At 45.2% G+C, this 27,588-nt stretch overlaps 4 protein-coding genes across 7 annotated transcripts; 2 read left to right on the forward strand and 2 right to left on the reverse strand.

The window, feature by feature from the left end:
• Positions 1-1,613: 1,613 nt before the first annotated feature.
• Positions 1,614-12,410, reverse strand: LOC143526542 (protein phosphatase Slingshot homolog 3). Of its 3 annotated transcripts, none has more exons than XM_077021011.1 (17): positions 12,259-12,410; positions 10,727-10,850; positions 9,830-9,978; positions 8,733-8,770; positions 8,104-8,284; positions 7,888-8,003; positions 7,674-7,742; positions 7,222-7,287; positions 6,577-6,850; positions 5,884-6,012; positions 5,378-5,424; positions 5,106-5,252; positions 4,722-4,922; positions 4,115-4,286; positions 3,903-3,992; positions 3,661-3,756; positions 1,614-3,523 (listed from the first exon to the last, which is right to left on the reverse strand). In XM_077021011.1, exons 3-17 carry the CDS (start codon positions 9,872-9,874, stop codon positions 3,329-3,331), a joined length of 1,866 nt encoding a protein of 621 aa, XP_076877126.1. In that variant the 5' UTR covers positions 9,875-9,978; positions 10,727-10,850; positions 12,259-12,410; the 3' UTR covers positions 1,614-3,328. The 3 variants fall into 3 exon arrangements, with proteins under 3 accessions (XP_076877126.1, XP_076877124.1, XP_076877125.1); XM_077021009.1 differs by having other exon boundaries at positions 3,661-3,759; positions 12,259-12,409; XM_077021010.1 differs by having other exon boundaries at positions 3,661-3,759; positions 10,689-10,850; positions 12,259-12,409.
• On the forward strand, positions 11,542-15,658 carry grhpra (glyoxylate reductase/hydroxypyruvate reductase a). Its single transcript, XM_077021012.1, has 9 exons — positions 11,542-11,741; positions 12,221-12,351; positions 13,302-13,374; positions 13,560-13,676; positions 13,779-13,867; positions 14,040-14,141; positions 14,371-14,506; positions 14,635-14,765; positions 14,914-15,658. The coding sequence occupies exons 1-9, from the start codon at positions 11,659-11,661 to the stop codon at positions 15,033-15,035; spliced, it is 984 nt and encodes a 327-aa protein (XP_076877127.1). The 5' UTR covers positions 11,542-11,658; the 3' UTR covers positions 15,036-15,658.
• A 624-nt stretch (positions 15,659-16,282) lies between these two features.
• Positions 16,283-16,975, reverse strand: tomm5 (translocase of outer mitochondrial membrane 5 homolog (yeast)). The gene is made up of 2 exons (XM_077021013.1): positions 16,770-16,975; positions 16,283-16,620 (listed from the first exon to the last, which is right to left on the reverse strand). Exons 1-2 carry the CDS (start codon positions 16,888-16,890, stop codon positions 16,586-16,588), a joined length of 156 nt encoding a protein of 51 aa, XP_076877128.1. The 5' UTR covers positions 16,891-16,975; the 3' UTR covers positions 16,283-16,585.
• Positions 16,976-17,165: 190 nt separating this feature from the next.
• Positions 17,166-22,310, forward strand: LOC143526546 (uncharacterized). 2 transcript variants are annotated; one of them, XM_077021014.1, is made up of 6 exons: positions 17,166-17,332; positions 18,829-19,048; positions 19,143-19,334; positions 20,157-20,239; positions 20,586-20,620; positions 20,795-22,310. In XM_077021014.1, exons 2-6 carry the CDS (start codon positions 18,862-18,864, stop codon positions 20,958-20,960), a joined length of 663 nt encoding a protein of 220 aa, XP_076877129.1. In that variant the 5' UTR covers positions 17,166-17,332; positions 18,829-18,861; the 3' UTR covers positions 20,961-22,310. The 2 variants fall into 2 exon arrangements, with proteins under 2 accessions (XP_076877129.1, XP_076877130.1); XM_077021015.1 differs by having other exon boundaries at positions 20,586-22,309.
• The last annotated feature ends 5,278 nt before the right edge of the window (positions 22,311-27,588 follow it).

Raw genomic sequence — 27,588 nt, forward strand, 5'->3', positions numbered from 1 at the left:
AATAATAATATAATAATCTTTATTTGTATAGCACCTTTCATACATACATGCAACTCAAAGTGCTTTACAGTATAAATAAAAAGAAACATTAAAAGGAGATAAGACAAAAGGAAAATGTTAAAAGAAATTAAAGATAAAAATATTAAAATAACATAAAAATACATACATACATACAGTTAACTGTACCCTCTGCTCGTCTTGTCACTATGGAGACCAGAGCATTCAGCCGCTCTGCTCCTCGACTCTGGAACTCACTACCACCTGCACTCCGGAATACAGACTCACTCACAGAATTTAAATCCAGACTCAAAGCTCATCTGTTTAAAATTGCATTTTCTTTATAAAACTTCCCCTGTCTTGATTGGAATATTTAATTTAATTTATTTTTATCTTATGTTTATTTCCTTTGTCTAATTTTATGATTGTCTTTTATTGTACGGTGTCCTTGGGTGCTAGAAAGGTGCCATTAAATAAAATGCATTATTATTATTTATTATTAAAAAGTAAAAAAGTAAAGTAAATAAGATATAATAAAAAAGTAAAGTAAATAAGATAAAACTATTAAGATAATTAGATTTAGAAAATAATAGACAACATAATGTAATAAAGTAAATAAGATTGAGAGTTTCGAACTAAAAGCAGCTCTAAACAGGAGTGTTTTGAGACTGTTCTTAAAACTATGCAGGGATGAAATGCCTCTGAGCTCTTCAGGAAGAGAATTCCAGAGCTTTGGGCCATAGTGGCTAAAAGCACCCTCGCCAATCTTTAATCGGCTTTTAGGAATCACCAGTGGATTACTATTTGAAGACCTGAGAGACCTGACTGGAACATATCTAACCATCATTTCACTGAGGTAGAGGGGCAAGACCATGAAGACATTTAAAAACCATAACTAGAACCTTAAAATCTATTCTAAAGCTGACAGGTGTAATATGATCTCTCTTTCTCCTGCGGGTCAGAACTCTTGCAGCCGCGTTCTGAACTCGCTGTAGGTGCGAAATAGAGCTCTTTGGAAGAGCAGATAGAACAGCGTTACAATAATCTAGCCTTGGTGTGATAAATGCATGGACAAGTTTTTCACTGTCAGCAGGAGAGAGCATATCTCGGACTTTAGTGATGTTTCGAAGGTGAAAGTAAGCTGTCTTGCATGTAGTCATGATATGTGATTTGAAGCTGAGCTCATTATCAAAGGTGACGCCCAGGTTCTTAACACATTGTCTGGCATTCAGATTCATTTGATTTAAATAAGTCTGGACATCATTCCTTTGTGAATCACTGCCAAGAACAAGAACCTCTGTCTTCTGTTTATTTAACTGCAGAAAATTGTCAGACATCCATGTCTGTATATCATCTATGCAGTCAAACAGTGAGCAAATTGATTTTAGGGCTTTAGCGAAATATAAAGTTGAGTGTCATCTGCATGTTGATGATAACTAATACCATGTTTATTAATGATGTGTGGTAACAAGCATATATAGGTTGAATAGTAACGGCCCAAGAATTGATCCTTGGGGGATGCCACAAGTTATTTTTTGACGTATGGAGGAAGAGATACCTAGTATATTGATTCCCCCCTAAAATCCTAAATTCAAAGAATCAGAAAGACCCAGTGATACAATTTGGAGTAAAAATTAAGCACACTTTAATATTCAGAAAGAAACATCACATTTAATAATTTACTGATTTGATAAATTCTTATATTTATTTTTACTTTGTACAGCAAGAAAAAACAGGTGCATCACAGATTAAAAAAAACATAGTTGAAGAGAAAAAATTCCATGATGGAAGATAAATAAAACAAAATCACATGACCTCTTCCAGAAGGTGCGCAGTCTAAAAGAGTCATCAGAACAGCATCATGGATGGATGGATGAGTGGATGGATGGGTGGAGGTCACAAATGGCACTTTTTTCTTTTTTGCATTATGTAAATTTGGATGTGCACCTATTTAAAAATCCAACAGGCATTTTCTACCTCAGCATACAGTATATTTTATATATTTTAAACAAGCCATTTTCATGATTAAAGAACATATCAAGCAGTGAAGACATTAAATGCTGAACAGGTTTACTTTGGTATAACAATCTGGTGTAACCACTGATTACACTGGCCAGTGAGGCATTAATCCTGTCTAATAAACCTGCTTCTCTGCACACTCATCAGTACACAGCAGAATACTGTACTGACACACACAAATACCCAAGTGACATTCTTCATCATAAAATCAGACATGCACATTATCAAAAACACTGATCATACGCTCACAGCCTCATCCATACTAGCATATATTAAAACATCATATGTGCCATTTTGGTCCAGTCTCTTAAACTGAAGGCACTGAGACTGTAGAATTGGGCAGAGTGACTTGTGCCGTCACAGAGCAGTGGAGGCGTTTCATCCAGTGAGTGTTTGAATCGTGGCACATTCGGAGAGATTCAAGTCACTGATGTTCCTTTATTCTGGACCGTCGCCCAGACGTGTTCTCAGAATTTGTTCACCATGCAAGTTAAAAATCTTCAATACACGCAAGCTTAAAGCTCACTGACAGGGAAACGTACAAAAAAGTACTGAAGAATGTTCTGAAATTTAGAACCATTAGGGCACAGTAGTATGAAAGATTCCTGTTAATGTCATCACATCATACTATCTCAAAAAGATTAACTGCAGTTTTCACACCAGGAGAGTCAGCATGACGCGTCACAGTCAAAGAAAACACATAAAACCAGCTACAGTGTAAGAGTAGAAGGCCCGTTGCATAGAATAAAGGGACTTAAAACTACAGAAAATTTAAAGGTTTGCAGAAAAAGCAATAATATTAACAAATAATAATAATAATATTGTTCAGTACTAATACAGGGCCAGGCCCTCAGCTCATAGTTAACTCATTCGTGATGACTGAACGTCTAATACTGTCCTGAAGTCAGTGAGGTGGCTGTTGTGACTCAGGGTTACCGCACGTGGAGAAGTGAAGAGGTTCACAGAAAGGCACTGAGTGACATCTGGCGCCTGAAGACAAGTCTCCCACCATCATTTGACAGGAAGTCCCACGGCAACCCTGCATTGTAGTTTGTGTGTGTGTCTGTGGACTGAGGGGTGTTGTGTATTGGGACCTGTGAGGAATCTCCCTGTGTCTGCTCTGTGTTGCAGACATGATGGGGTCATGTGCAGTGTGTCTAAAGAAGGTATGGACATCTGGTGTGTGTGCGTAAGGGATTAATTTACTATACTTTTCTCCAACGACATGATACAATTTGCAAGGTAAATGTCAGTACTCTTTCCTCCTTGTATTCCCTCGGTGTTGTTGTTATCCTAGCTCTCCTTTCCTGTCTTAGCCACTGGCCCCGTCTTCATCCTGTGGCGTCTCCTCTTGAGAAGTCAAGGGCTCGGCCTTATCCTGGTTTCTGTTCTGTGATTGGCTACTTGGATCTGGAGAGCAGTCCACATTAGCTTTCTGGTGAGTGAGGGCTCTCCGTTTGTGACTCCGCCTCCGCTGTGCAGGTGATAGCCTCTGGGTGGCAGCGTTCTGCACCAATAAGAATTGTTTTCTGAGTGTGTTGCTGTACTACAAATGAACCACCCACCATAGGAATTTAACGTTAAAAGGTTTGACATGTTTGCCCTCCCTTGCCCTTCCCAGTGTAAGGCATTTATTACGGATACCTCCAAGTCACTCAGTCTGTCTTCATCATCCAACTGTATAGACTGCATGAGAGAAAACAGATCCATCCTACCACTCCTGCTGGGGCTTGGAGTCACCTGCTAGAGTGAGAGAGAGATGAAGGGAGAGAGAGAGATATATATGGGGGAGAAACTTTAACATTTAAAATTTAGACAAACAAAACCAGTATGTTTAAGAAGCATCACCTCACAAAGTAATATAGTGCGTAATGGACGATTCAGACCTTGTCACTGTCCTGAACAGTAATTACAGGGCTTGGTACGACTCCCCCTGCAGTGTCAGGCACACTGTTAGCCACCGTGTCCTCAAACACCTGAGACAGACAGAGGGAACACACAAGGGAAGCTAAAGGAATGTAATGGACCAGAGTCTTTAACCAATCAGAGTATTTAACCAATCAGAGTCATGATGGGCTCTGTGTGCACTGATCTTTACATCTCTGGCTTCTTCCTCATAGCTCTCTTCCTCCTCTGGGCTCTCGTCCTCTTCCTCTTCTTGTTCTTCATCCTCTCCTTCACTCCCTGCCCCCTGCTCAGGCATTGTGGCTGGTGTCTGCTGGCTTTCTGATTTGGACTTTCGCCTCCAGAGGTCGCTGTGGCGTTGCTTACTGCAAAGCATAAAGGACATCCATGAGATATCACTGGCTGTACTGTGATGACCTGCGGTCTGCAGTCTGACCCTGTGATGACCTACGGTCTGCAGTCTGACCCTGTGATGACCTACGGTCTGCAGTCTGACCCCGTGATGACCTACGGTCTGCAGTCTGACCCTGTGAACTACAGTATAGCCACTTCAGCCGCACTGCCAAACACTCACATTCTAATCTTATGTGTGAGAACATCGACAGTGTTTGGATCTTACTGAAGACAATACTTAAAGCATGCAGTAGATATAGGCAAGAATCGTCTTTTGTAACAGGCTAGAATCAAAAATGCACAAAATGCACTTTAGCACCAAGTCGATCTTGAGTCATTACTGTGAGTACTTGATTCCTTACTTTAAATCATTACTTGATTCATGATTTGATTCAGTACTGTCTGACCTGGCACTCAGAATCCCGCTGTATGTCTGCAGCTGTCTGAGGAAGCCGTCATTGGGCTGTACGATTGGCCGGCGCTCTCTGACGTAGTTGAGGGCGTGGTCTAATCCCCATCCCTGCTGCTTCATCAGAAACGCCATCACCGTGGAGGCGGAGCGAGACACGCCCATCTTACAGTGCACCAGAACAGCCTGACCCCGCTTCCTGCATCGCCCGCACAAGACAAGATCACACGCTGATGAGCGCCTCTAGGGGGCAGCAGTGCACCCTCAACATTTACATCACTCCCACTTTCACAACTGTACTCCGCTTCAACATCACACGACATTCAAACGTTTCGTGTGACGTTCGGGAACACACATGAATTCATAAACGTCGAGTTCTTGCCTTGCGTCATTGATAAACATGTACGTATTGTTCCAGTGTGAGAGGAGGTCTGTAGCTTCCACATCATACACTCGCACGTTCATGTAAGTGAAGGATTCTGGGTAAAAATTATCGATCTCCATGGTGACGTTTAGGATGTAGCCCACACTGCAATATAACAAACACATTAATTGTTCATAGCGGCATATTACAGTACGTCCAATCGGAATGCAGCTCCACCTTCAGTAAATATGGAGGATAAACAGAATCAGCAGTAATGAAGATTGACCCACTTGTTTTTGTGAAGCTCATCAAAGTTAGCTGCATTCCACTCTGAACCCTGTCAAATACATCAGCACATCAGCAGTGTGGAAACATGAGCGTGGAACAGTGAACACAGGACATGTGAGGTGTGTGGGGGACGTGTGAGAGGTGTGTGTGTGTGGGCAGTCATGGCCTGGTGGTTAAGGAACTGGTCTTGTGACCGGAGGGTCGTGGGTTCGATCCTCAGACCTGAGGCCATAACTGAGGTGCCCCTGAGCAAGGCCCTTAACCCTCAATTGCTCACTTGTATAAAAATGAGATAAAAATGTAAGTCGCACTGGATAAGGGCGTCTGCCAAATGCCATAAATGTAAATGTAAATGTGTGTGTGTGTGTGTGTGAGGTGTGTGGGGGACATGTGAGGTGTGTGTGTGTGAGGTGTGTGGGGGACATGTGAGGTGTGTGTGGGGTGGGTGGGGGGGGGGGGGGGGCATTTGAGGTGTGTGTGTGAGGTGTGTGTACTGGGTTGCTCTCACCAGATAAAGGTAATCCAGGATTTTGGATGGTTTGTCCATCTGCGCCATGGTGACCATCATCTCATTATCAATATATTCCTTGTAATTCTTCATGTCTATGCCAATCCTAGTCTCCAGAGAAGATCGAACCTACACACACACACACACACACACACACACTTCTCATGCACCAATAGTACATACTAACAAAAAGGCCACATAAGATAGTATAATACTAAATACTACACGTATGGTGTTTACGATAATGCCTTTCCCCATAAAGCCCCAGGGAAGAACAGAATCTGTTTCATTCCATTTAGGTTGATCATCTGAGCTCACTATGTACATACGAACAGTGAGTCCTGTGAATATCTTTCACTAAATGACCTATTTCATCAGATGTTTCACTCTTCTGATGAATTAGTAACAATTCCACCATTCACTCATTCACCTAAAATACTTCCATTCCATCAGCGCCTGTGAACAAGGTGCTTATGTGGGAAATTCAGAATTATTTAAAAATCCTCATCAGTAGGTTCATACAGACACCTATGGTTATACGATTGTGATTTTAATGATTTTTTTATTTTGCTGAATGTTTAATGCACTTTTTTATAAAATCACATTTTATGTTTTACAATATGTTCCCTGGCTTTTTAAGTCTTGCTCTCTGTATTTCTGCCTTCTCCATCTATGCTCTCTATCTCCCCCTACCTGTTTGGAGGTGATGTTCTCCAGGTCTTCAGACCTCATGATGTCTCGGAGCTGAGCTTTGATTTCCTTCTCCACAGCCTCTCGCTCGGTGGAGCTGCCCTTGCTGTCTTTACGCACCGACTCCAGGCCCGTCATGGCCCTCCACTCGTTCAGACACTGCTGGTCCGACTCCACGTGGTGCTGGTAGTGTTGGGCCCAGTCCAGACCGCAGCCCGGGATCACAGCACCGCACACCGCCCGCTCACAACAGCCATGCAGAGCCTGAAGCACTGACCTTACCGCACACACACACACACACACACACACACACACACACACACACACACACACACACACACACACACATGGAGCAGTGATTATTAAGAACAAAGTAGCACACACATGTTGATACTAATATTAGAGCAGTGACAAACGTGTAAAGACAGAGAGTTCTGGCAGCTCTGGTGGCACAAGCACATATAGAGCTCAAACTCACAGCAGTGAATACTGATAAAACCACAGACACACACACACACACACACACACATTCACAAATGACTCCGAGCTAATCTGAGGCGAACAACCTCCATGGGGAACCAACTGAGCCAGGAGCAGCTCTACATTGGTGACTCGCACGCTTCAGAACAGTGCGGTCTGTGAACTCACCACATGGTCTGAATGGACACAGGTTTGAATATCCTTGTGACTTCTGCAGATGTTACACTGAAGCCCCTGACAGGGAGATCATGTAGGTAGTATTTAAAAACAGTACGTTAAATATTCTTCTTACATTTAATCAGACAGGCATCAGAATCACGTCAGGCTAAACATTTGTGACAACTGTGTGTCTGGGTGTGTGAAATGTGGGAATAACTGTTGGGTGTGTGTCGTTACAGCAGCTGAATATCTGATGTTCTAGTGCTAGTTCTTATGACCAGTAAAAATGTCTGACTTCATATAAGAACCAGCACGTGGGCCAGGTATGCGTTAAAAGCAGCATTACTCTGTTGCATTTCTGAGAGGTCACGCCACACAGGTTTGAATAAGGTTCTTCATTCCTGTCCTCTCTACTGCCATCGAGTCTCCAGAGATGTTCGAGTCGTGGCTCACACACTCACCCATCACCATCCAGATACACTTGGGTGTCACTCCAAATGGGCAGGACAAGGCCAATTGTGCAGTGATCACTGGGAGGATAGAGGGGTGATTAGAGGAGTGAGGGGGGGGTGGAGGAGTGAGAGGAGGGGTGATACATGTGTACGGTTTCTTCATTATTTATTTGACAGAAAGGAAACAAGCATTTTCTGTGTTTTCTGTAAGACGTTTGCGGACCTGCTCACATGTGGGAAGTCCATGCCCAGAAGGAGGCTCTCCTGCTTGTGACTGGCTGTGGTGACGATGAGCAGATACCTCAGTCTGACCGAGCTCACAGACTCCAGCCGCACAGCCTGTGAGACACAGACACTCAGTACAGTCACGTTATGTGGTGGGAACCACGTCAGCAGGTGTAATATCAGCACTACACTGACGTGTGCACAGACATCTCACCAGTTTGATGGTGTCCTCTGGCCTGAGCAAGGAAACCATGGCGTGTAAGTGCCTGTGCTGAGTGCCGGACTCCACACCCCCCACATCTGGGTGGGGAGGGGGCGTGGCTTCTTCATGTATGCCCAACCTCGCGCCTTCCTCTAGCAGAAGAACCGCCCCTTTGACAAGGGCAAAACTTTCCCTGTTTAAAGACAGAGAGAGTGCGAGAGTGTGAGAAAGAGAACGAGAGAGAGAGAGAGTGAGCGAGTGTGTGTGAAAAGAGAGAGCGAGTTGCAGATGATACTCAGGTCACAACACAAATCACATGAGCTGCTTCTTCCATTATGCAAATGGAGGAAAATACACTATTTAAAGAAATACTTTTTAAATAGTGACGTTTGCAAACGTGCTAGAAGCGTAAATGCTGAGAGTCCAGCCCTGAACGGTGTGTTCACAGCTGCATTTCTAAGCTGAACAGTTTCTCATGGGCATCTAAATCGGTCTACCACTTGCAAGAGGAAGAGGAAGAGAGGGTGAAACTGTGCAGCACAACAGTCCTCTGTTCTACTGTACGTCAACAGCAGGGGGCGCATTCCCATATTTTGTATACACTTCACATTCCTAAATGTACACATGAAAAACTTGTTTACCTCTTCTGAAGCCTCCCTCTTCTTGGAACGCATTCATCCTTGAAGAAAAATGTAAAAGTTACTCAGAAGAGATGCAGCTGGATAATGCTGTAGAATGATGACTGTTAAACACATAACACAGTAACATAAAGGAGCCTGAAGCGTTGGCTAACACAGCAAGCCAGGACATGAGTGCTCTATCTTTATCTAGATCTGAGAGAGAGGGTGGGGGTAAAGCTGGGGGGGGTGGGGGTGGGGTGGGGTAAAGCTGGGGGGGGGGGGGTATGCACAATTTTGCCCAGAGTCCCAGTTCTATTTTGTGCTGACGAAGGTCATTTAAATGTGATGATGAGGAAGCTTGTTTGGAAGAAGATTGTGTAGAACAGGAAGAATGACAGAGGGAGAGAAGAAGAGAGAATGAGAAACTGGAGACAGTAACATTACCTGTTACGCAACTGACATGTCCAGACAGAGGAACAGAGAGAGAGAGAGAGAGAGAGAGAGAGGGGAGAGGGCAACATGAAGACAAACCAACACCATACATGCACTACGTCCAACACCAACCACTGCCTCACATTCTGGACATACTTGATATTTCATAAACATGTGCAAAGGGTCTTCCCTGACCCTGTTCATGCATCAATACGACACACACACACACACACACACACACACACACACACACACACACACACACACACACAGACATAAGTCAACTCTGTATAAAGAGGCCATCAAATCACATGCAGAGAAAATAAACACAAGTCTTGGAGAAAACAGATTAGTGTGAAGACAGCGAGGTGTTGGGAAGCAGACACACACTGGAGAGATAACACAAAATTACATTTATAAGAGAAAATCAAAGAAAGGGAAAGAACGGTGAAGAAAGGGCTGGACGTGTAGACGTGAGGACGAGTGTGTGTTCTGTAGGCACGCCATGGTGCTGGTGTATCCACACACTCACAGACAGGCTCAACCTGTGTCAGGATGACCTTAGTACTAATGACACTGCTTTATCAACACTTCCATCACGTGCTCTCACCAGACTAGACCGGTGCCGCGGGCCAACAGTTTAAGTGGGTAATACGTGAGCGGTTTGCCACCGCTGACAGACTCACCGGCGTGGTGGCCGACGGTGATCTGTGTAGAGTGAGCAGAGCCATCGGACGAACCCTGCACTGGGCTGGACCCCTACACGCGTACGCTCAGCTCAGCTCCCAGGTGCGAGGCTCAGGGTGTGGTCAGTCTCAGGAAAACCCCACCACACCTGCGCAGGTATATGGGGACATGGATGAAACGATGAGCACAGCAAGAGGCACATTACATAACACGATCGTGTTGGTTACCACCGCGGAAGGCGCAGTAATAAGAGGATTTGTTTGGATATTGCTACTGATCAGACCAGTTGGAGCACTTCAGGCGGTAGACTACATCCTGACTACATCCTCTCATAAACGAGGGTCCTGCCAGGTTTCTCTATCAGTCCATCTAGGGGTTAAACTAGATGGCAGAAAGGATAACGTAATAGATCTCCGCGACTCTCCGCTCAGCAGTGAGGGGGAAAGATTCCGCACACCGAACACGGAGAACGTGACTACATACCACACGTTTACCGCACACACCACACACACACACACACACACACACACACACACACACACACACTCCTCCTCAAACCCGCCCCGACTCACTGCATGCCTCCACTAAAGAACCGTTTAGTTCAATAAAACACAACGTAAGGCGTGTGACACAAAGCGAAACTGGTCCAACACCAGCTGACAACACTCTTGTACCAGAACCACCAATAATACGACCGTGTAATGCCGGTCTAAGAGGTCTGGGGTCTCGGACGGGTTCGCTGATAAAACCCACACACCTTTATATGAACTAATGTTCCTGCAGCGCGTCTCTGTCGCATCGCTGCAGTTCTGGTCACGCCAGAACAGAACCGAATAAACCCGACACGGCTGCGCTTACCTGACATGGAGATCATGGCACAAAACACACAAACACACCTCTTCTTTCTGTCCAAGATCTCCTCTGGCGATGTTCCGCTCACGAACCTCCCGTCTCGGTGTGATCTAGCGGAGTGTGTTCAGCGGAACCAGGAAGAGACACACTGAGAGAAGTGAACATGTCCTAAGAAGGAAGAGGCGGACCAGGAGAGATGTGTCCATTAAAGGGCCCAGTTCTTCACCGGAGTACCGTGTGTGTGGTGACACGTAAACCTGCAGCACCGTGGAACACCATGCAGGGTGGTTCTGACCCGGGATGAATTATTAGAGACGGGCTCAACCACACCAGAACCTGCACTAACTCTGATAGCCTATACCTTCACCAAAACCCCGATATAGCCTCTGTTTCATAGAAAATAAAAATAGCTAATAGCGTTTATTGTTTATTCGTAGCTTTGACAATATTCTTATGGTCCTGTGATGTAAATCAAATATAATATTAATGTAGGTAGACGTCTGGGTTTATTTGGAGTACCGTACTAATCCTATATGTATATTGTAGAATTGGTGTGTACTTGTCCAGACAGCTTTGCTTATAGTCTAATATAATATAGTCTCATATAATATAGCCTCATGTAATATAGTCTTATATAATATAGTCTCATATAATATAGCCTCATGTAATATAGTCTAATATAATATAGTCTCATATAATATAGTCACATATAATATAGTCTCATATAATATAGTCTCATATAATCTCATATAATATATAATATAGTAATATATATAGTAGTCTTATATAATGTAGTCTAATCGCCTCCTGCTTATTTCCATGAAAACTTTTAGCATTAACATATGCGCATGCGCAACAGGGCCCAACCTTCCTGTTCCAGCACCGCCGTAAAGTGCAGACTGGTTCGGACTGCTGGGCGAGACACCTTCGCCTTATTGTGAATACGTTAGGAGACATTAGACACCTTTATTCGAGCATGAGTACCAAAGAGCTGATGAAGGTGTTGGTGACCAGACGAATACCGCAGGAGGGACTGGACGTGCTCACTAATGCAGGAATGTACGTCCTGTGTGTGTGTGTGTGTGTGTGTGTGTGTGTGTGTGTGTGTGTGTGTGTGTGTGTGTGTGTGTGTGTGTGAGAGCCCTGTACATGCCATTAAACATCGCCTCAGTGTGGTGGAGGTGGTTTAAAACTTTGCAGACCTGGCAGTCCAGTGATTGTGCCTCGTACGGTTCGGTTCTGACCACCATATGGGTCTCCTGCCCTCGCAGGAATAAAGTTCAACGTCAACCTGCTTGTCCGAATACTTTTGCGCGACCTTGTAAGGTTAAAGCAGAAGTTCGTTGTGCAACCTGCTAGGATGGTGTTTTACCATGTGCACCGAGTGTTACTAGACATTACAAAACTGCATGTGTGTGTTTCCCTCTTGACGCGTTTGTGTACCGGAGGAGATGTTGCATTAAGATAACGAACCTGGTTCTGTTATGCGCGCGGCCGCCATCTAAACACGCTCGTGCACGCCTGTGTCTGTGGTTCAGATGTGACGTGTCGGTGTGGGACTCAGACGAACCGGTACCTCGGTCCGAGCTCCTCAAGAGGGTGCAGGGCGCTCACGGACTCTTCTGTATGCTGTCGGACCGAATCGACACGGAGGTGCTGGACGCGGCCGGTATGGACTTCGACTCCGGTTCTGATTCTGGCGTCGTGCAGTGTCTGATTGATGTGCTAAGGACTTGTGGGCACGGTGATGTGACCTTTAATATATCTTTAATGGAAGGGAAGAGGAATAGGAGATTACACAGGCGCACTGACACGCTACACTGTGCTTCCTCATTTGAAATCCAAGAATCGCATGACTGCCAGAAGGCCTCACATTGTGTGGCTTCAGTCTCTCTTTCTGTGGCAGGACAGGACAGACTGCTGTCCAGAAACGTGCCTGCCTGTCTGGGTGGTGAGGAGTTTACTGTCCAAGACTGGCAACCCCTTTAATACCACCAGTCAGATGCTCGGTGGACTAATGCACTTGCCTGTATTGAAGGGGAAAATTGCATTATATATATATATATGTAGATTACTTTTTCTGAGTATCTAATGTGGAGACTCTCAGCCCCCCCCCCCCCCCCCCCCCCCACACACACACACACACACACACTCACACACATACAGGTGACGACCCTAACCCTAATCCCACTCAACACACCTGAGCTTCACCCGATCTAGAGTTCCCAGTACCTGCTCATATATTCCAGGTACACTGAGGGCTGAAGAAATCTCCAAACTGTGACGTTGAGTAGAAAGTTTCTGTCACTTGTGCTATAATGAAGTTCTAATGTACGTGACCTTTGCTGAAACAGAGGATGGTCTGGTTGCCATGGTCATGGTCGGAACAAAGCACTATGAAAGATTGCTAGGCTCGTCAGTGTTGTCATTGCTAGCCACAGTGGACTCTGCTGTACAACTAGGTTCGTGCATATATGTGCATATAAATGAGTGATGGTTTTCTTGACCAATCAGACAGAAGCCTGGTAGCGAAACGCCGAGCTGCCACTAGTAACATCCTCTGTTACAGTTATGATGTAGTGCATGAGAAGTTAGCTGCAGGTATGTTGTGTCGTCCAGGGCCGCAGCTGAAAGTGATCAGCACTCTGTCTGTGGGATTCGATCATCTTGCCATCGACGAGATACAGAAGCGGTAAGGAAACGTTCATTAGTGTGACAGACTGAGCTTGTGGTGAACGTTAATGCTGCAAGAATGTCGACACCGGACACCGCAAGAGAGCCGAGAGACGAGACCCACCCAGCACTGGCTCCTCACGGTGGCCAGCGGTGGAAGCCACACACACGTAACTAATACAGTGTCGACCGCCCCCTGCACAGAGGGATACGTGTGGGATACACTCCTGATGTTCTGACGGACGCCACCGCTGAACTGACCGTAGCGCTGCTGTTGGCTACTGCTCGACGCCTGCCCGAGGGCATTCAGGAGGTCAAAAGGTCAGTCCCACACTCACTGGTGAGGAGTGCGTGTTGTTGTGCCACTCTGCATTAGAGGGAACCTCCCCAAATGCTGCCTGTGTCTCTGGCCTTGTGTCCCAGTGGTGGCTGGAGTAGTTGGAAGCCCCTCTGGCTGTGTGGGTACAGCCTGTCTGGCAGTACGGTGGGGGTGATCGGCCTGGGACGCATAGGTACTGCACACACACACACACACACACACTGCCAAGTCAAAGTCAGCTTCATCATTCAGACCGCACGGACTACACACGGCCTTCAATGCTCCGATGAACAATCTAACCTGCAGACCTTGAGGAGACTATAAAAGTTCTATGTGATGCTTCACTAGGAGATGTTTCTTTGCAGGCCTTGCTATCGCACAGAGGCTCAAGCCCTTCGGGGTGAGGAGGTTACTTTACACTGGACGACAGCCCAAACCGCAGGCACAGGAGGTGGATGGAGAATATGGTGAGAGGGTGAAAGGGTGAAGAGTGAGAGGGTGAGAGGGAGAGGATTAGAGAGTGAGAGGGTGAAGAGTGAGAGGGTGAGAGGGTGAAGAGTGTCGGTACGAGAGAGAGATTAAACAAACGTAATTAGAATGTAAAAAGGAAGAGCGTGAGCAGCAGATCTGGAGGGTACTGGGTACGTGAGCACTCCTGCTGTGTGAGTGACGTGGTGCTTGTCTCTTCCTCTCCAGTGCCGTTAGACACACTGCTGCGAGAGAGTGACTTTGTGGTTGTGTCTTGTGCGCTCAACCCTGACACTCGTGCACTGTGCGACAAAACCTTTTTCAGCATGATGAAGAAAACTGCAGTCTTCATCAACACCAGCAGGTAGTGAAAATGTGAATCTATGCCACACTGCACAGTGTCCATATGTGTTTTTGGCTCCCATAGATTTGTGCTGACTGCAGATGGTTCATGTTTGGGGGTGGCGTTTGTGTGCGTCTGCCTTCCCACAGAGGGGCTGTTGTAAATCAAGAGGACCTGTTTGAAGCCCTCTCTACTGGTCAGATTGCTGCAGCAGGACTTGATGTGACCACTCCAGAGCCTCTACCCACTGACCACCCACTACTGACCCTTACAAACTGTGGTGAGAATTATTCTGATCTATAAAAAAATGTATTAACAAAAACACTAAATTATAATTAAGGGTTGATGGACCCTTAATGAACCTTTAAAAGAGGAAACTGTGAAGTAACAAGATGCTGTGTCTCACGTCCTGTCTCATTCTTGAGCAGTGGTTCTCCCACACATCGGCAGCGCCACCTACTCCACCCGTGGTACCATGGTGAAGCTGTCCGTCAACAACCTGCTGGCTGGCCTGAGCGGAGACGCTATGCCCAGCGAGCTGAAGCTCTAGTGCCCCCTAGTGGTGCCTGATTGGAACGGCAACACTCCTCCAGCCTCGTGAACACACCGATTTACATGATATGCTTCACAAGCACTACCCTACTTGATCCTTAAGAATGTACACATTAAAATGATTAGATTAAATTATCTTGCATATAGCTAATTCTGTAGGTTGCAATACAGCAGAGGGTATAACTGTCATGATCTGTTGTCACTGTAGGTTTGATGCGTTGGTTAAATTCTTTAAATTGAATCCAAAATGTCTGGTTTTCACATCTTCACACTGTGTTTCCGTGGTTCTACACTCTCAGATCATCGTTGTGGGAGCACAGAAGCAGGACAGCAGGTGCACAGCAAACTCGGCATCTGCTGGTTTAGAAGCAGGAGCCTCTAATGCATCACTACAGTAGCCAGAGACAGACGGGTGAAAATGTACTTTAATGGTGCTAAACTGTTAAGCCTTTGAAAAACATGTCTCCTCTAGTCTTGAACTGATGCCAAACATTCAACACTTACTCTATCGACGTCTGCACTCCAGACTTTAACCTGTATTTACACTCCAGTAATATAATATCTTTAAAATAACTTGAAATGCCATTACAGGTTTAAAAGGAAATAAAGGAACTAAATAAGTCCAGTCTTCTTATTCCTATGGTAAGTTGCTTATTGAACTGCAGTAATAGAATTCAGAATTTTACAACATATAATTACTATGAGAGTTTACAATATAGAAATGCCAATCTTACTATTTCTGTGGACTTGTGTAGACAGGTTCACAATTTAAACAACAAAATGAGATGAAATACCCTTTAAAAATAAACATGCAAATTATATAATAAGCACCCACAATATGATTCTATAAATGAGATCTGGGCCTAATCCACGTTGAATCATTTGTTGCCTGTGTGACAGATTTTATAGGTGAAAATTCAGGTATTAAATACAACTTCATCCACCAGCTAAAATGCTCAAACAGGCTTTACTGCCACCAGTCTCATGAAACTTCAGAACAGTCATACGGCTCATTTTTCTGGATTTCACTGTACTACATTTAGAGTTTACACATCCCTAAATAAAATGTGTCCCAAATGGAGCTTAGTAGGATTGCAGAAATAAGAATCTGTATTATATAAAGGTATGAATACTAAAATGAGTGAATCTGTATAACCTCTACAAATTGAGCAATGCTACTTCTTTTGAGATTTGTTATCAAAAAGCATATCACAGGCACATTAAAAAAGCTTGTATCATAGTATCTACGCATGACTGACTTTATTAAATACATTTCTTGTGATGGACAGTTTTAACACATGTGGAATTAATTTCTTAGCCTGTGAGTGACACAGTGTGGTCCATAAGATCTGTACTGACACATTCCCTCGCAGACCAAATCGACAAAGCCAGTATAAATCTTCCATTTAACTAAAGCAACATTCAGTTCAGCACCCAGGAAATGAAAAGGTAAAATGACAGCTGGGGTGGGTTCGGACTGAGGCTGCAGGACAGGACGCTGGCGTCTGTGCAGGTGATGTTCAGGAGATGTTCAGGTGGTGTTCAGACTCATATGCTGTCCAACTTCTTCAAAACGTACGGTGCTGAAACGACAATTCAGTGAACAAGCTTTAGTGCACATCCAACCCACGTTTGACCCACTAACTCCACCCTAACCGGAGCGGCCGGTTCTGGGCTCTGTGGCCGGTGTTATGACCCGACCCGTCCGGGTCCACCGACACCGGATACCTACTGACTCGGAGCAGCGCCACGTATATCACGAAGTTGCGGACGGACGATATAACATCCTCTCGCATTTTCCTCTTCATCTCCTCCGGGTCCGTCTTTGGACCGAGCCCCTCTAACTTAAACATGTTTAAACTGTAATGACCTCGAACACGGCACAACCACAGCAGCGCCGAACACGTGAGCACGCAGACGCGTCAGTAGGACCCCTCTTTTAGGCCCGTAGGCTTCTGCCTGATGTAAAATGAGCATTGGAATAAACATATATTTCTGTAATGTATTAATTACTAATATAATGACATCAGTTGCGAAATAAATGCCCACACTTACCAACACAGTAAACAATGACATTACATTAAACATGATATCTAAACATTTTATTCAGGCAATAATAAAGGAATGAGTGTCATCACGGTTTAGTTTTGTTTGGGAAACGCGCGAATTCCCGTCACATAAATTCAACGTTATTATCCAACGTGCTGGTGCTGGTTTATATATATACACACTAGTGATAAAAACATTAATGCATCGCTGTGTGAAGGAAAACTAAAGCCTTAACTAGCTGCGGAGGTAACGACAGCTAACATTAGCTGACTTAGCCAAAGCATGTAGGAGCTCATATGGGGTTCTGTACTGATGTGGGTGGTGTAAGAGCTCATATGGGGTTCTGTACTGATGTGGGTGGTGTAAGAGCTCATATGGGGTTCTGTACTGATGTGGGTGGTGTAGGAGCTCTGTGGGTGGTGTAAGAGCTCATATTGGGTTCTGTACTGATGTGAGTGGTGTAAGAGCTCATATGGGGTTCTGTACTGATGTGGGTGGTGTAGGAGCTCATATGTGGTTCTGTACTGATGTGGGTGGTGTAAGAGCTCATATGGGGTTCTGTACTGATGTGGGTGGTGTAGGAGCTCATATGGGGTTCTGTACTGATGTGGGTGGTGTAGGAGCTCATATGGGGTTCTGTACTGATGTGGGTGGTGTAGGAGCTCATATGGGGTTCTGTACTGATGTGGGTGGTGTAGGAGCTCATATGGGGTTCTGTACTGATGTGGGTGGTGTAGGAGCTCATATGTGGTTCTGTACTGATGTGGGTGGTGTAAGAGCTCATATGGGGTTCTGTACTGATGTGGGTGGTGTAAGAGCTCATATGGGGTTCTGTACTGATGTGGGTGGTGTAAGAGCTCATATGGGGTTCTGTACTGATGTGGGTGGTGTAGGAGCTCATATGTGGTTCTGTAGTGATGTGGGTGGTGTAAGAGCTCATATGGGGTTCTGTACTGATGTGGGTGGTGTAAGAGCTCATGTGGTTCTGTAGTGATGTGGGTGGTGTAAGAGCTCATATGGGGTTCTGTACTGATGTGGGTGGTGTAAGAGCTCATATTGGGTTCTGTACTGATGTGGGTGGTGTAAGAGCTCATATGGGGTTCTGTACTGATGTGGGTGGTGTAAGAGTTCATGTGGTTCTGTAGTGATGTGGGTGGTGTAGGAGCTCATATGGGGTTCTGTACTGATGTGGGTGGTGTAGGAGCTCATATGGGATTCTGTACTGATGTGGGTGGTGTAGGAGCTCATATGGGGTTCTGTACTGATGTGGGTGGTGTAAGAGCTCATATTGGGTTCTGTACTGATGTGGGTGGTGTAAGAGCTCATATTGGGTTCTGTACTGATGTGAGTGGTGTAAGAGCTCATATGGGGTTCTGTACTGATGTGGGTGGTGTAAGAGCTCATATTGGGTTCTGTACTGATGTGGGTGGTGTAAGAGCTCATATTGGGTTCTGTACTGATGTGGGTGGTGTAGGAGCTCATATGGGGTTCTGTACTGATGTGGGTGGTGTAGGAGCTCATATGGGGTTCTGTACTGATGTGGGTGGTGTAGGAGCTCATATGGGGTTCTGTACTGATGTGGGTGGTGTAAGAGCACATATGGGGTTCTGTACTGATGTGGGTGGTGTAGGAGCTCATATGGGGTTCTGTACTGATGTGGGTGGTGTAAGAGCTCATATTGGGTTCTGTATTGATGTGGGTGGTGTAAGAGCTCATATGGGGTTCTGTGCTCTTTGTCCTAGATAAATGCTACATAACCTTAACATCAGTTGAATATGGAATTCAATGGGCTAGTCTCCACCACCAACGGACAGACGGTTTTGCAGAAATGGGGACATGGAGCAGCCCAAACTCCACCAGAATGTTTTCCCAACAAACGTAAACGGACAGACCCAAATGGAAGTGTTGGCGATAGATGTGACACTTTAGGTTCAGTTTCTTTCAAAGAAACACTCAAAAAAAGTATGTGACAAACATGCAAAATAACCAATACAAAAATAGTCCAAAACCGTTAAAGTAATGTATATATATTTTTCGTTTCTGTGTTGACTGTCAGGCAGTTTTGTCATGATTGAGGGTCAGAGGGGTGTGTATTACTCTGAGCGCTGGGAGACCAATGGAACCACTCTGTACCTGCCTGTGAGTGGTAGCGTACTGGCCAACATGGCCACGTATGACCAGATCAGCTTTGAGCAGGGCTGCTTCTGCGTAGGTGATACGGCAGGGAGATTCCAACACAAAGCTCAAGGTATTGTGCTTCCCTTCTGGGGTTAGTGGGACTAACCTTGTCAGTTTATCATTTACTGTATACTGGGAAGAGGCTAAACACTTCAGAATTCTGTAATAGTCCAGTTTTGCGTTATCTGGACTGGATTGTTTAGTACCAAAAGATTAATGAATTAATTAGGTAAATGTGTTCTCTAATAATTTTACAGTTTAATTGTAATATGCTTTTCTAGTTCTCAAAGCACTACAGAGTTCCAAAAGCAATCACAAAACATCAAACAAAAGTGAGCTTGATATATTAATATATCAAGCATTCTTGAAATATGAAATCATAAAACATAATTTTGGGTCTGTTCAAAAGTGTTACTCTTCCCAGTTATTCCCACAAAAACAAAGTGCCATGCCAAGCAGATTTGGCACATCTCTTGGTGAAACTGGGAGGAATGTTTGTGGTCAGACTTTTCTGTGTGGGCAGTTGGCATCCTTGTTTTCACACTCCACTGGGGTTATGGAAGCTGATTATCACTCCTGTTAGCTCTATAGCACAGGTCAGTTGTTTGGTACACAACACTTGCTATTGGCTCTAAACAGGTGGCCAAAGCATCATCCCGCGTTGTCTTTCTCTGGGAAGGACTGGATAATGGAACAAGGAAACCTCTAAACCAACACAGTCTTTTATTGGTATAACAGTTCACTTATTTTGGATGAAAACAGATTCACTGCTCACACAGGAAAGAGTTCAAGAGACCCAAGATACAGTTGTGAGATATGGTAGAATCTCATTAGATGTGCTCTGGTTAATGAGATGTGGCCCAGGTCAACCTCTGTCTTTGCCATGAAACAGGTCAAGCTATCCACTGCTGGAGATACAGCATGGTGGAGAGGAAGCTTTTCATCGCACTCTCTTACTTCTTCACAAACCTTCAAGTAAGTGAAATTTTCAAAAACGCAAGTTAGACTCTTGTCTGTGTGTTCTTGTACCATTTCTGTTGAAAAAGCTGTTTTAGAGTTCTAGCAGGTCATGTCCTTGTATGTGTACAACTCCAGCTGTTGCTATAGCTGATGCAACTAACCAACCTTCTCACACCTTCTAACCAACCTTCTCACACCCTCTAACCAACCTTCTCACACCCTCTAACCAACCTTCTCACACCCTCTAACCAACCTTCTCCCATCTTCTCACGAACCTTCTCCTAGGCTCTAGTTACCATTCTTGTTTGACTGTGATTGTGCTGAGGTGTGTCCCTGTGTCCCTGTGTCTCTGTCCCTGTAGGTCTTCCAGGAGGTGCTCCACACTCTGGAGTGCCTGTAAGGAGTCTGTTCACCACCACAGTTGTGCATTATAGCTCCACTCTTACAGTCTAATATATCAGTATAATATACCGTGAAACAGTGTGTTATGATGCACTGATAGTCCATAGATGCAAAATGGAAAACATCATCAGTGAACAATCCTTACACTACTCCTCCTGGTGTTCACAGTCCTGTACTGCTTGGTTCAGACAAGGAGCCGAGACACAGACTCTGGTGGTACTGGAGAGCTGGTTGGGTAAACAGATGTACCCATATAAAGGGACCGTGTCGCTCCACACAGTCCTGTCAGAGCAGTCTGAAAGATTCTGTTCTGCTCTACACACGTGAGCATTAGTGTGAGGGCAGAAACAGCCATGTTTGTTCACACAAGACCCCATGAAATGTCTTTAAAAATACAACTGATTGTATATTGTATGTTGGTTCCACTAGTATTGTACAGCACACGTTCTACAGTAGTGTACATATGTGTGTAATTTGGTTGTTCTTTAATGTGCTTCTTCTGCCCTGTTTGAATCTGCCCTGTTTGAATCTACCATATGTGAATTTGCCCTGTTTTACTTTGCCCTGTTTTAATCTGCCCTGTTTGAATCTGCCCTATGTGAATTTGTCCTGTTTTAATCTGCCCTGTTTTAATCTGCCCTGTGTGAATCTGCCCTAGATATTTGTTTCCCTGCGGCTGGTCCGATCGGCCTGTATGTTGCTGTTTGAAGTTCTGTACTGAACAAGCAATGTGTTACAATGCAAAATATGTCCGCTGTCTTACTTTAATTTATTTAAAGCCTTATGGTACTAGTTACACATAGTTTCCATGTGAGATTATAGTCAGCTAGTTAGCGTCAGCGAGTGCCACCCAACCAAAGGAACACATAACATTATTATTTTTCAAATACTTGCATTTCCTTTGTATGCAGTTTGGCCGTGTACAGTTATTGATCCGTCTTAGTGAATTTTTCATTGCCAGTCCTGCCTTGCATTGATCCAGGCTGATAAACAGTGAACAACACAGGTGTGCAGGTTTTTACCAGCTGTTGCAGGGATGTTGCTGTCAAACAGAAACTTTATCCACTCAGCTGTTCATTCCTCTGAGTTTGGAGCTGTAATGATTTGTGCAGGTCTGTGTAGCCAACCTGTATACAACATTGACACCAATGCTCAGATCTCCACTTCCACAGAACACAGCAGGTCTGGTGCATGTGTGGATGAAGTAGGTAGTTCTCATGGGTAGTTCTCATAGGTAGTTCTCATGGGTAGTTCTCATGGGTAGTTGTCAAGCTATGTGTTGAACCTCCACCTGATGTAGAAAGGGATGCAAAATCTTGGCTTGTTGAATCCATAGGCAGGCAGCTCACTGTCTCATGTCACTGTCACATTCCAGACACCCAAATATACAAACACCAGCACTGATTGAACCTCTTCATATGTCTCCTTTAAGTAGACCGAGGCTGACTTAGAATGGCTGCTATCTCTGATCATCAGTTCAGCACATGAAAGTAAGCAAGTGTTAAAACTGCCTACCCAAAGAAAAGTTGGAAAGTTGGTTGTTGGCTTTTCTTTCAGAGTTTTTCTCATATTAAAGATTTCATAGATATTAAGTGTTTTTGATTGGCAGGTGTGTTTTGTTGGGTTTGTTGAGCGTTGTATAATTTTGTATAAGTTTTTTTTCAATCATTTGTGTTACAGTATGTTCACTATAAAAACAATAGATTTTTGTTTGTTTTTTTTTAATAATTGTAATAAAAATGAATTGATATTCACCCAGATATTTGAAATGTATATGACTGTTAATGAAAGACCTAACATCCTCTCAGTCAGCAGGTAATAGAAACCCCTGATGGTGCTTCCTGTGGGAGGACCTGTCAGTATGTATTGGCAGTGTTTAGTGTTACTGGACTGAAGACATTATCCATCAAATCAGCTTCACAGGCCGATCCAGTTTCACAGTACCAGCGACTGCACGTTTTGGGTCCACCCTGCTCCCAACACACTAGAACTAAACCACCAAGAACACTGAAGCGCTGGTGCAGACATACTGGGTTCTACTGGCTGGTGTGTCCTAAGGACAGAGCTGAGGAACACTGCACCACACTGTACTGAGAGCTGAGGAACACTGCACCACACTGTACTGAGAGCTGAGGAACACTGCACCACACTGTACTGAGAGCTGAGGAACACTGCACCACACTGCACTGAGAAGAGCTGAGGAACACTGCACCACACTGTACTGAGAGCTGAGGAACACTGCACCACACTGCACTGAGAGCTGAGGAACACTGCACCACACTGCACTGAGAAGAGCTAAGGAACACTGCACCACACTGTTCTGAGAGCTGAGGAACACTGCACCACACTGTACTGAGAGCTGAGGAACACTGCACCACACTGTACTGAGAGCTGAGGAACACTGCACCACACTATACTGAGAAGAGCTGAGGAACACTGCACCACACTGTACTGAGAGCTGAGGAACACTGCACCACACTGTACTGAGAGCTGAGGAACACTGCACCACACTGTACTGAGAGCTGAGGAACACTGCACCACACTGTACTGAGAGTTGAGGAACACTGCACCACACTGCACTGAGAAGAGCTGAGGAACACTGCACCACACTGTACTGAGAGCTGAGGAACACTGCACCACACTGCACTGAGAGCTGAGGAACACTGCACCACACTGTACTGAGAGCTGAGGAACACTGCACCACACTGTACTGAGAGCTGAGGAACACTGCACCACACTATACTGAGAAGAGCTGAGGAACACTGCACCACACTGTACTGAGAGCTGAGGAACACTGCACCACACTGTACTGAGAGCTGAGGAACACTGCACCACACTACTGAGAGCTGAGGAACACTGCACCACACTGCACTGAGAAGAGCTGAGGAACACTGCACCACACTGTACTGAGAGCTGAGGAACACTGCACCACACTGTACTGAGAGCTGAGGAACACTGCTCCACACTGCACTGAGAGCTGAGGAACACTGCACCACACTGTACTGAGAGCTGAGGAACACTGCACCACACTGCACTGAGAGCTGAGGAACACTGCACCACACTGCACTGAGAGCTGAGGAACACTGCACCACACTGCACTGAGAGTTGAGGAACACTGCACCACACTGTACTGAGAAGAGTAATGTGACTCTGAAGGACCTGAACCCTCCTGAGAGGACCCTGCCTCTCCTGTTAGCCTCTGTCCCACATGGGTGATTGCAGTCTGGGTGATTGATGGGGTGGTTGACGGGGGGTGGGGTGGTTGGGTAACTGGGTCACATCAGATGCAGATCCATTGAGACATCATCATCATCACCATGGGAAGCTGGGGTACAGGTGAGCTGAGAGATGTCTTGATTGTTTTGGAGTCAGAATGACTGGTGTCTCGTTACAGCAAAGTTACCAATGGAAATATTTAAAGTTGTTAAAATCGTCTGTACTGGGAGAGATTAAAATTTATTCTAAAAATGGAATCATTTTGATTTAACACTGAGTTAATGACAGTAATGACAGAAATTACTTCAGTCCCATTAGATGCAATTAGTCATGCTTTCAGCCGCGTCGATAGGGATCTGTAAATTGAGACGGTATTTTTCACACAGCTGTCAGTGCAGAGTTTGGAAACGTGCAAATGTTCCTGGGTCGTTATCATACTGTATGTTACCAACCTGAGACTTGCTCCTTGTTTTTAAATTAATTCTTAATTTTAACACTGATTACGAGGGATTGCTCTGTACCGATTTCATTTCCGGACTTTGACAATCTGGTGTCTCTTGGCAAATGGATGTGTGAATGTGTGTTAACCAGCTGTAACTTGCCAGTGTGTACACTAGATGGCAGTACAGTACAAGTCTTTGCTGCATTGCAATCTAAATCAGCGAATAACTGTGGAAAATATGGCCAATCGAATCAGAGCAACCCCAGAGTCCTCCTTTACTGTCATTGGTCAGAACATTCAGGTCCATTCCTGAGTATCTGGGAAGCGTGACCACTGCTGTCTCCCGTCCCGTTTGTTCCTGCTGCCGTGCCAGTAAGGCAGGAACGTTCCTCTTCCTGAAGAACAGAGGTGAAGACTCGGGCGTTTCTCCCTGAGGATGCAGACAGCTCTCTGTTGTGGGACACACTGCAGGGCACACTTCATTAAACACTCGGGACACTCCCGTGAAGAGACAATTGGACTGGCACTGATTGGTCCTTTGACCACACAGTCCACCCATTGTCCTTGTTGGCTGGATGATTGGGGAGGATGAGGAGGGAGGATGAGGAGGGGGGGGGGTGCTAAGTACTGCCCTCCCCCAGATCCAACCCATCACCCTGGGCACCTGACTGTCTACGGCTGGGGTTGTGATTCCTGGTACTGAGAGTCAGCCGGCTGTGTTGTCAGGGAGACGAACCGCTGTGCCCATGACTGAGCACCGTGTTTAATAGTGGAGAGAATAATCATACAATGGAGAAAAAAACATGGATTAGCCTTGACACAAACATTTCCTTTGGACAATTCAGCGTAAGAGATGACGAACCATCGGGTCATGTTACATAAAAGTCTCCGATCTTATTTTATTAAGTTGCTGATACAAACTGGAACAGTGATAGGTGTTCAGTGATAGGTGTTCAGTGATAGGTGTTCAGTGATAGGTGTTCAGTGATAGGTGTTCAGTGATAGGTGTTCAGGTTATCTGAACACATGGTGGAATAAGGGAGATGAGCTGTTGGAGAATGAAGTGTGTGTAAACTAGGGTGACCAAACGTCCGTATTTCACGTGAAATACGGACATGTCCCGGGAAATATGGAAATATGGTAAGTATATGACAAATATGCAGAGGCGGTCTTTGCATAGAGGTGTGGCTAGGCAACTGCCTTGGGCCCCTCCCACTGCAGCCCACTGTAGGGGCCCCTGATTAGCTAAATTATTTCTCACATATTAATGTTGATGGGCCCCCTAGCTAAATTCACCTTGAGCCCCCAAATTGCTAAGTCTGCCACTGCAAATATGATAAATATAATATAAAATAAGTCTGTAAATAAATCACAATGTTATCTGATAAGTTATCCTGCAATTAACACATTGGAGAAAGGTGGGTGTGTTTTTCAGGCTCTCATTAATAAGTGCAAGTGGATCAGAGCTGCCAAGCTGACCCAGGAAGTGAGTTACCATGCAGAAGACTTCTGGCTACTATAGTGACTGTGGCATCCTGCACACAGCCTTGTACATCATAAAATGACCTAAATTGGTGGTTATGGTGTGGAGAATGAGAACAGAAGGGTACTGAAGTGGTTGCTGGAGCCAGTAAGAGCCAGACACACAGGTTATCTCACTAGCAACCTTGAAACTTATTGAGATATGAGTTGTCTCTTCAAACCTCACTAGCCAATGGAGGTGGATCGATATACCACACAGAACGTTGTGTCAGAATTATAAGAAGAAAAGTGGTAGTGTGAATGAAAAAGCTGACAGTGGAAACATAAAACACTGGAAGCACAAAACAATTCAGATCAGCAGAAAAAATAGGAGAATCATGGACACAAAGGCAGGTGTTGATGTGACAGCCCGCTGCTACAGTTAGCATTTCTCTGTGTTTCTCAGTGTGAGTTCTGCTCTGTCTCTCTGTACCCGAGCTCCACTGTAACTCTCAGTCATGAGCCCAGTTCTGTTCACCAATGTGTGAGCTCAGTTCAGTTCATCAGTGTTTCTGTTTCTCACTGTTTGGTCCATTTCTCAGAGTTTGAGCTTTTGTGTGTGCTCTGCTATGCCAGATATCTGCACCGTTTCTCAGCATGTGAGCTCTGATGTTTCTCAGTGAGCAGGTTAACTGGTGGTCAGTGTGTAGTGTTGGTAACTGTCAGTGTATGTGTATCAAACACAATCTAAAAAAGAGGCCCATTTTTGCACTAGCACATAATCAATCAGTGAAAGTTTAAATTGTTGGTTTTACTACAATACACAAAAACCATGAAACGGAGTGGTTTGTTTATGTAATGTTTATTTATTTGTATTATTGATCATCAACCTAGCTGTCAGCCTGTTGGAAATCTAGTATGCACTATCCATCACAATACAGTTAGTGCTGCTATTAGAGCCAATAGCAGGAGGTTTGGGAGTGATGCACTACAGCCCCCAGAGTTGATGTCTCGGCCAGATGAACCGTCCCAGGGGTGGAGACTCCAGCCCAGTGTCAGTGTGCATGCGTTTGTTTGTGTGGAGGTTGCTGTAGGCATTGCCAGTCCATTACTTTCTCAACCCCATATCCACAATGTTTACTCTGCTACACTTTGTACAGCACAGAGGAGACAGGCAGTCACAAACGATCATGGTTATCGTACTGGGCCCCGGGCACTCAGATCATAACAGAGATCACATGCATACGTGTTTTGAAAAGCCTCATTACAAATTTACAGCTGAGATGGAATTTCTTCCGACAATTAGGCGCGTTTCATGCGGTGAGGCCTCTTCGCTGGAGATAAGGACGCGTGTAGGAGCCCCGTGCTGGATGCAGACGCAGCCTCCGAGCTCTCTGGAGAAGACACCTACGTCTGATGAATGCCCGCTCACCCAACCTCTCCCCACCTTCAGGGGCACCACGCCGGAACAAGCTGCTCCGCGCTCTCCCAGACGGACGACTGTATCTCGCACTACCAGGACACCTGCACACGAGAGATGTACTGTGAAGAGAAACCTTGCAGTGAGCTTGGGGAGTGGCTTCCCTGTTCTGCTGTGCAGACACGTGGTGCTGATGATACTCGGGGGTTTAACGACACGCTTAGAAGACCTGTGCAGGTTCAACCATGGTGTGCAAGGGTGATTCTCAGGGTGCAGGGGTGATTCTCAGGGTGCAGAGGTGATTCTCAGGGTGCAAGGGAGATTCTCAGGGTGCAGGGGTGATTCTCAGGGTGCAGGGGTGATTCTCAGGGGCAAAGAACAACACACCCATGGTAGAAACAGAGCAGTCTCCAGACTCACATC

The sequence above is a fragment of the Brachyhypopomus gauderio genome, chromosome 11, assembly GCF_052324685.1.
Source record: "Brachyhypopomus gauderio isolate BG-103 chromosome 11, BGAUD_0.2, whole genome shotgun sequence".
Taxonomy (NCBI): domain Eukaryota; kingdom Metazoa; phylum Chordata; class Actinopteri; order Gymnotiformes; family Hypopomidae; genus Brachyhypopomus; species Brachyhypopomus gauderio.

Bases quoted from the DNA above. Each gene is read 5' to 3' on its own strand.
- LOC143526542 (XM_077021009.1), bottom strand. From the start codon at position 9,874: ATGGCTCTGCTCACTCTACACAGATCACCGTCGGCCACCACGCCG. The intron at 8,771-9,829 runs GTGAGTCTGTCA...TTTTTCTTCAAG, and splicing joins CACCGTCGGCCACCACGCCG to GATGAATGCGTTCCAAGAAG. The intron at 3,760-3,902 runs GTCTGAATCGTC...CTCTCACTCTAG, and splicing joins CTGTTCAGGACAGTGACAAG to CAGGTGACTCCAAGCCCCAG.
- grhpra (XM_077021012.1), top strand. From the start codon at position 11,659: ATGAGTACCAAAGAGCTGATGAAGGTGTTGGTGACCAGACGAATACCG. The intron at 13,677-13,778 runs GTCAGTCCCACA...CTTGTGTCCCAG, and splicing joins GGCATTCAGGAGGTCAAAAG to TGGTGGCTGGAGTAGTTGGA. The intron at 14,142-14,370 runs GTGAGAGGGTGA...CTTCCTCTCCAG, and splicing joins GGAGGTGGATGGAGAATATG to TGCCGTTAGACACACTGCTG.
- tomm5 (XM_077021013.1), bottom strand. From the start codon at position 16,890: ATGTTTAAGTTAGAGGGGCTCGGTCCAAAGACGGACCCGGAGGAGATG. The intron at 16,621-16,769 runs GTAGGTATCCGG...TTGTCGTTTCAG, and splicing joins CGTGGCGCTGCTCCGAGTCA to CACCGTACGTTTTGAAGAAG.
- LOC143526546 (XM_077021014.1), top strand. From the start codon at position 18,862: ATGGAATTCAATGGGCTAGTCTCCACCACCAACGGACAGACGGTTTTG. The intron at 20,240-20,585 runs GTAAGTGAAATT...CTGTCCCTGTAG, and splicing joins ACTTCTTCACAAACCTTCAA to GTCTTCCAGGAGGTGCTCCA. The intron at 20,621-20,794 runs GTAAGGAGTCTG...TGGTGTTCACAG, and splicing joins CTCCACACTCTGGAGTGCCT to TCCTGTACTGCTTGGTTCAG.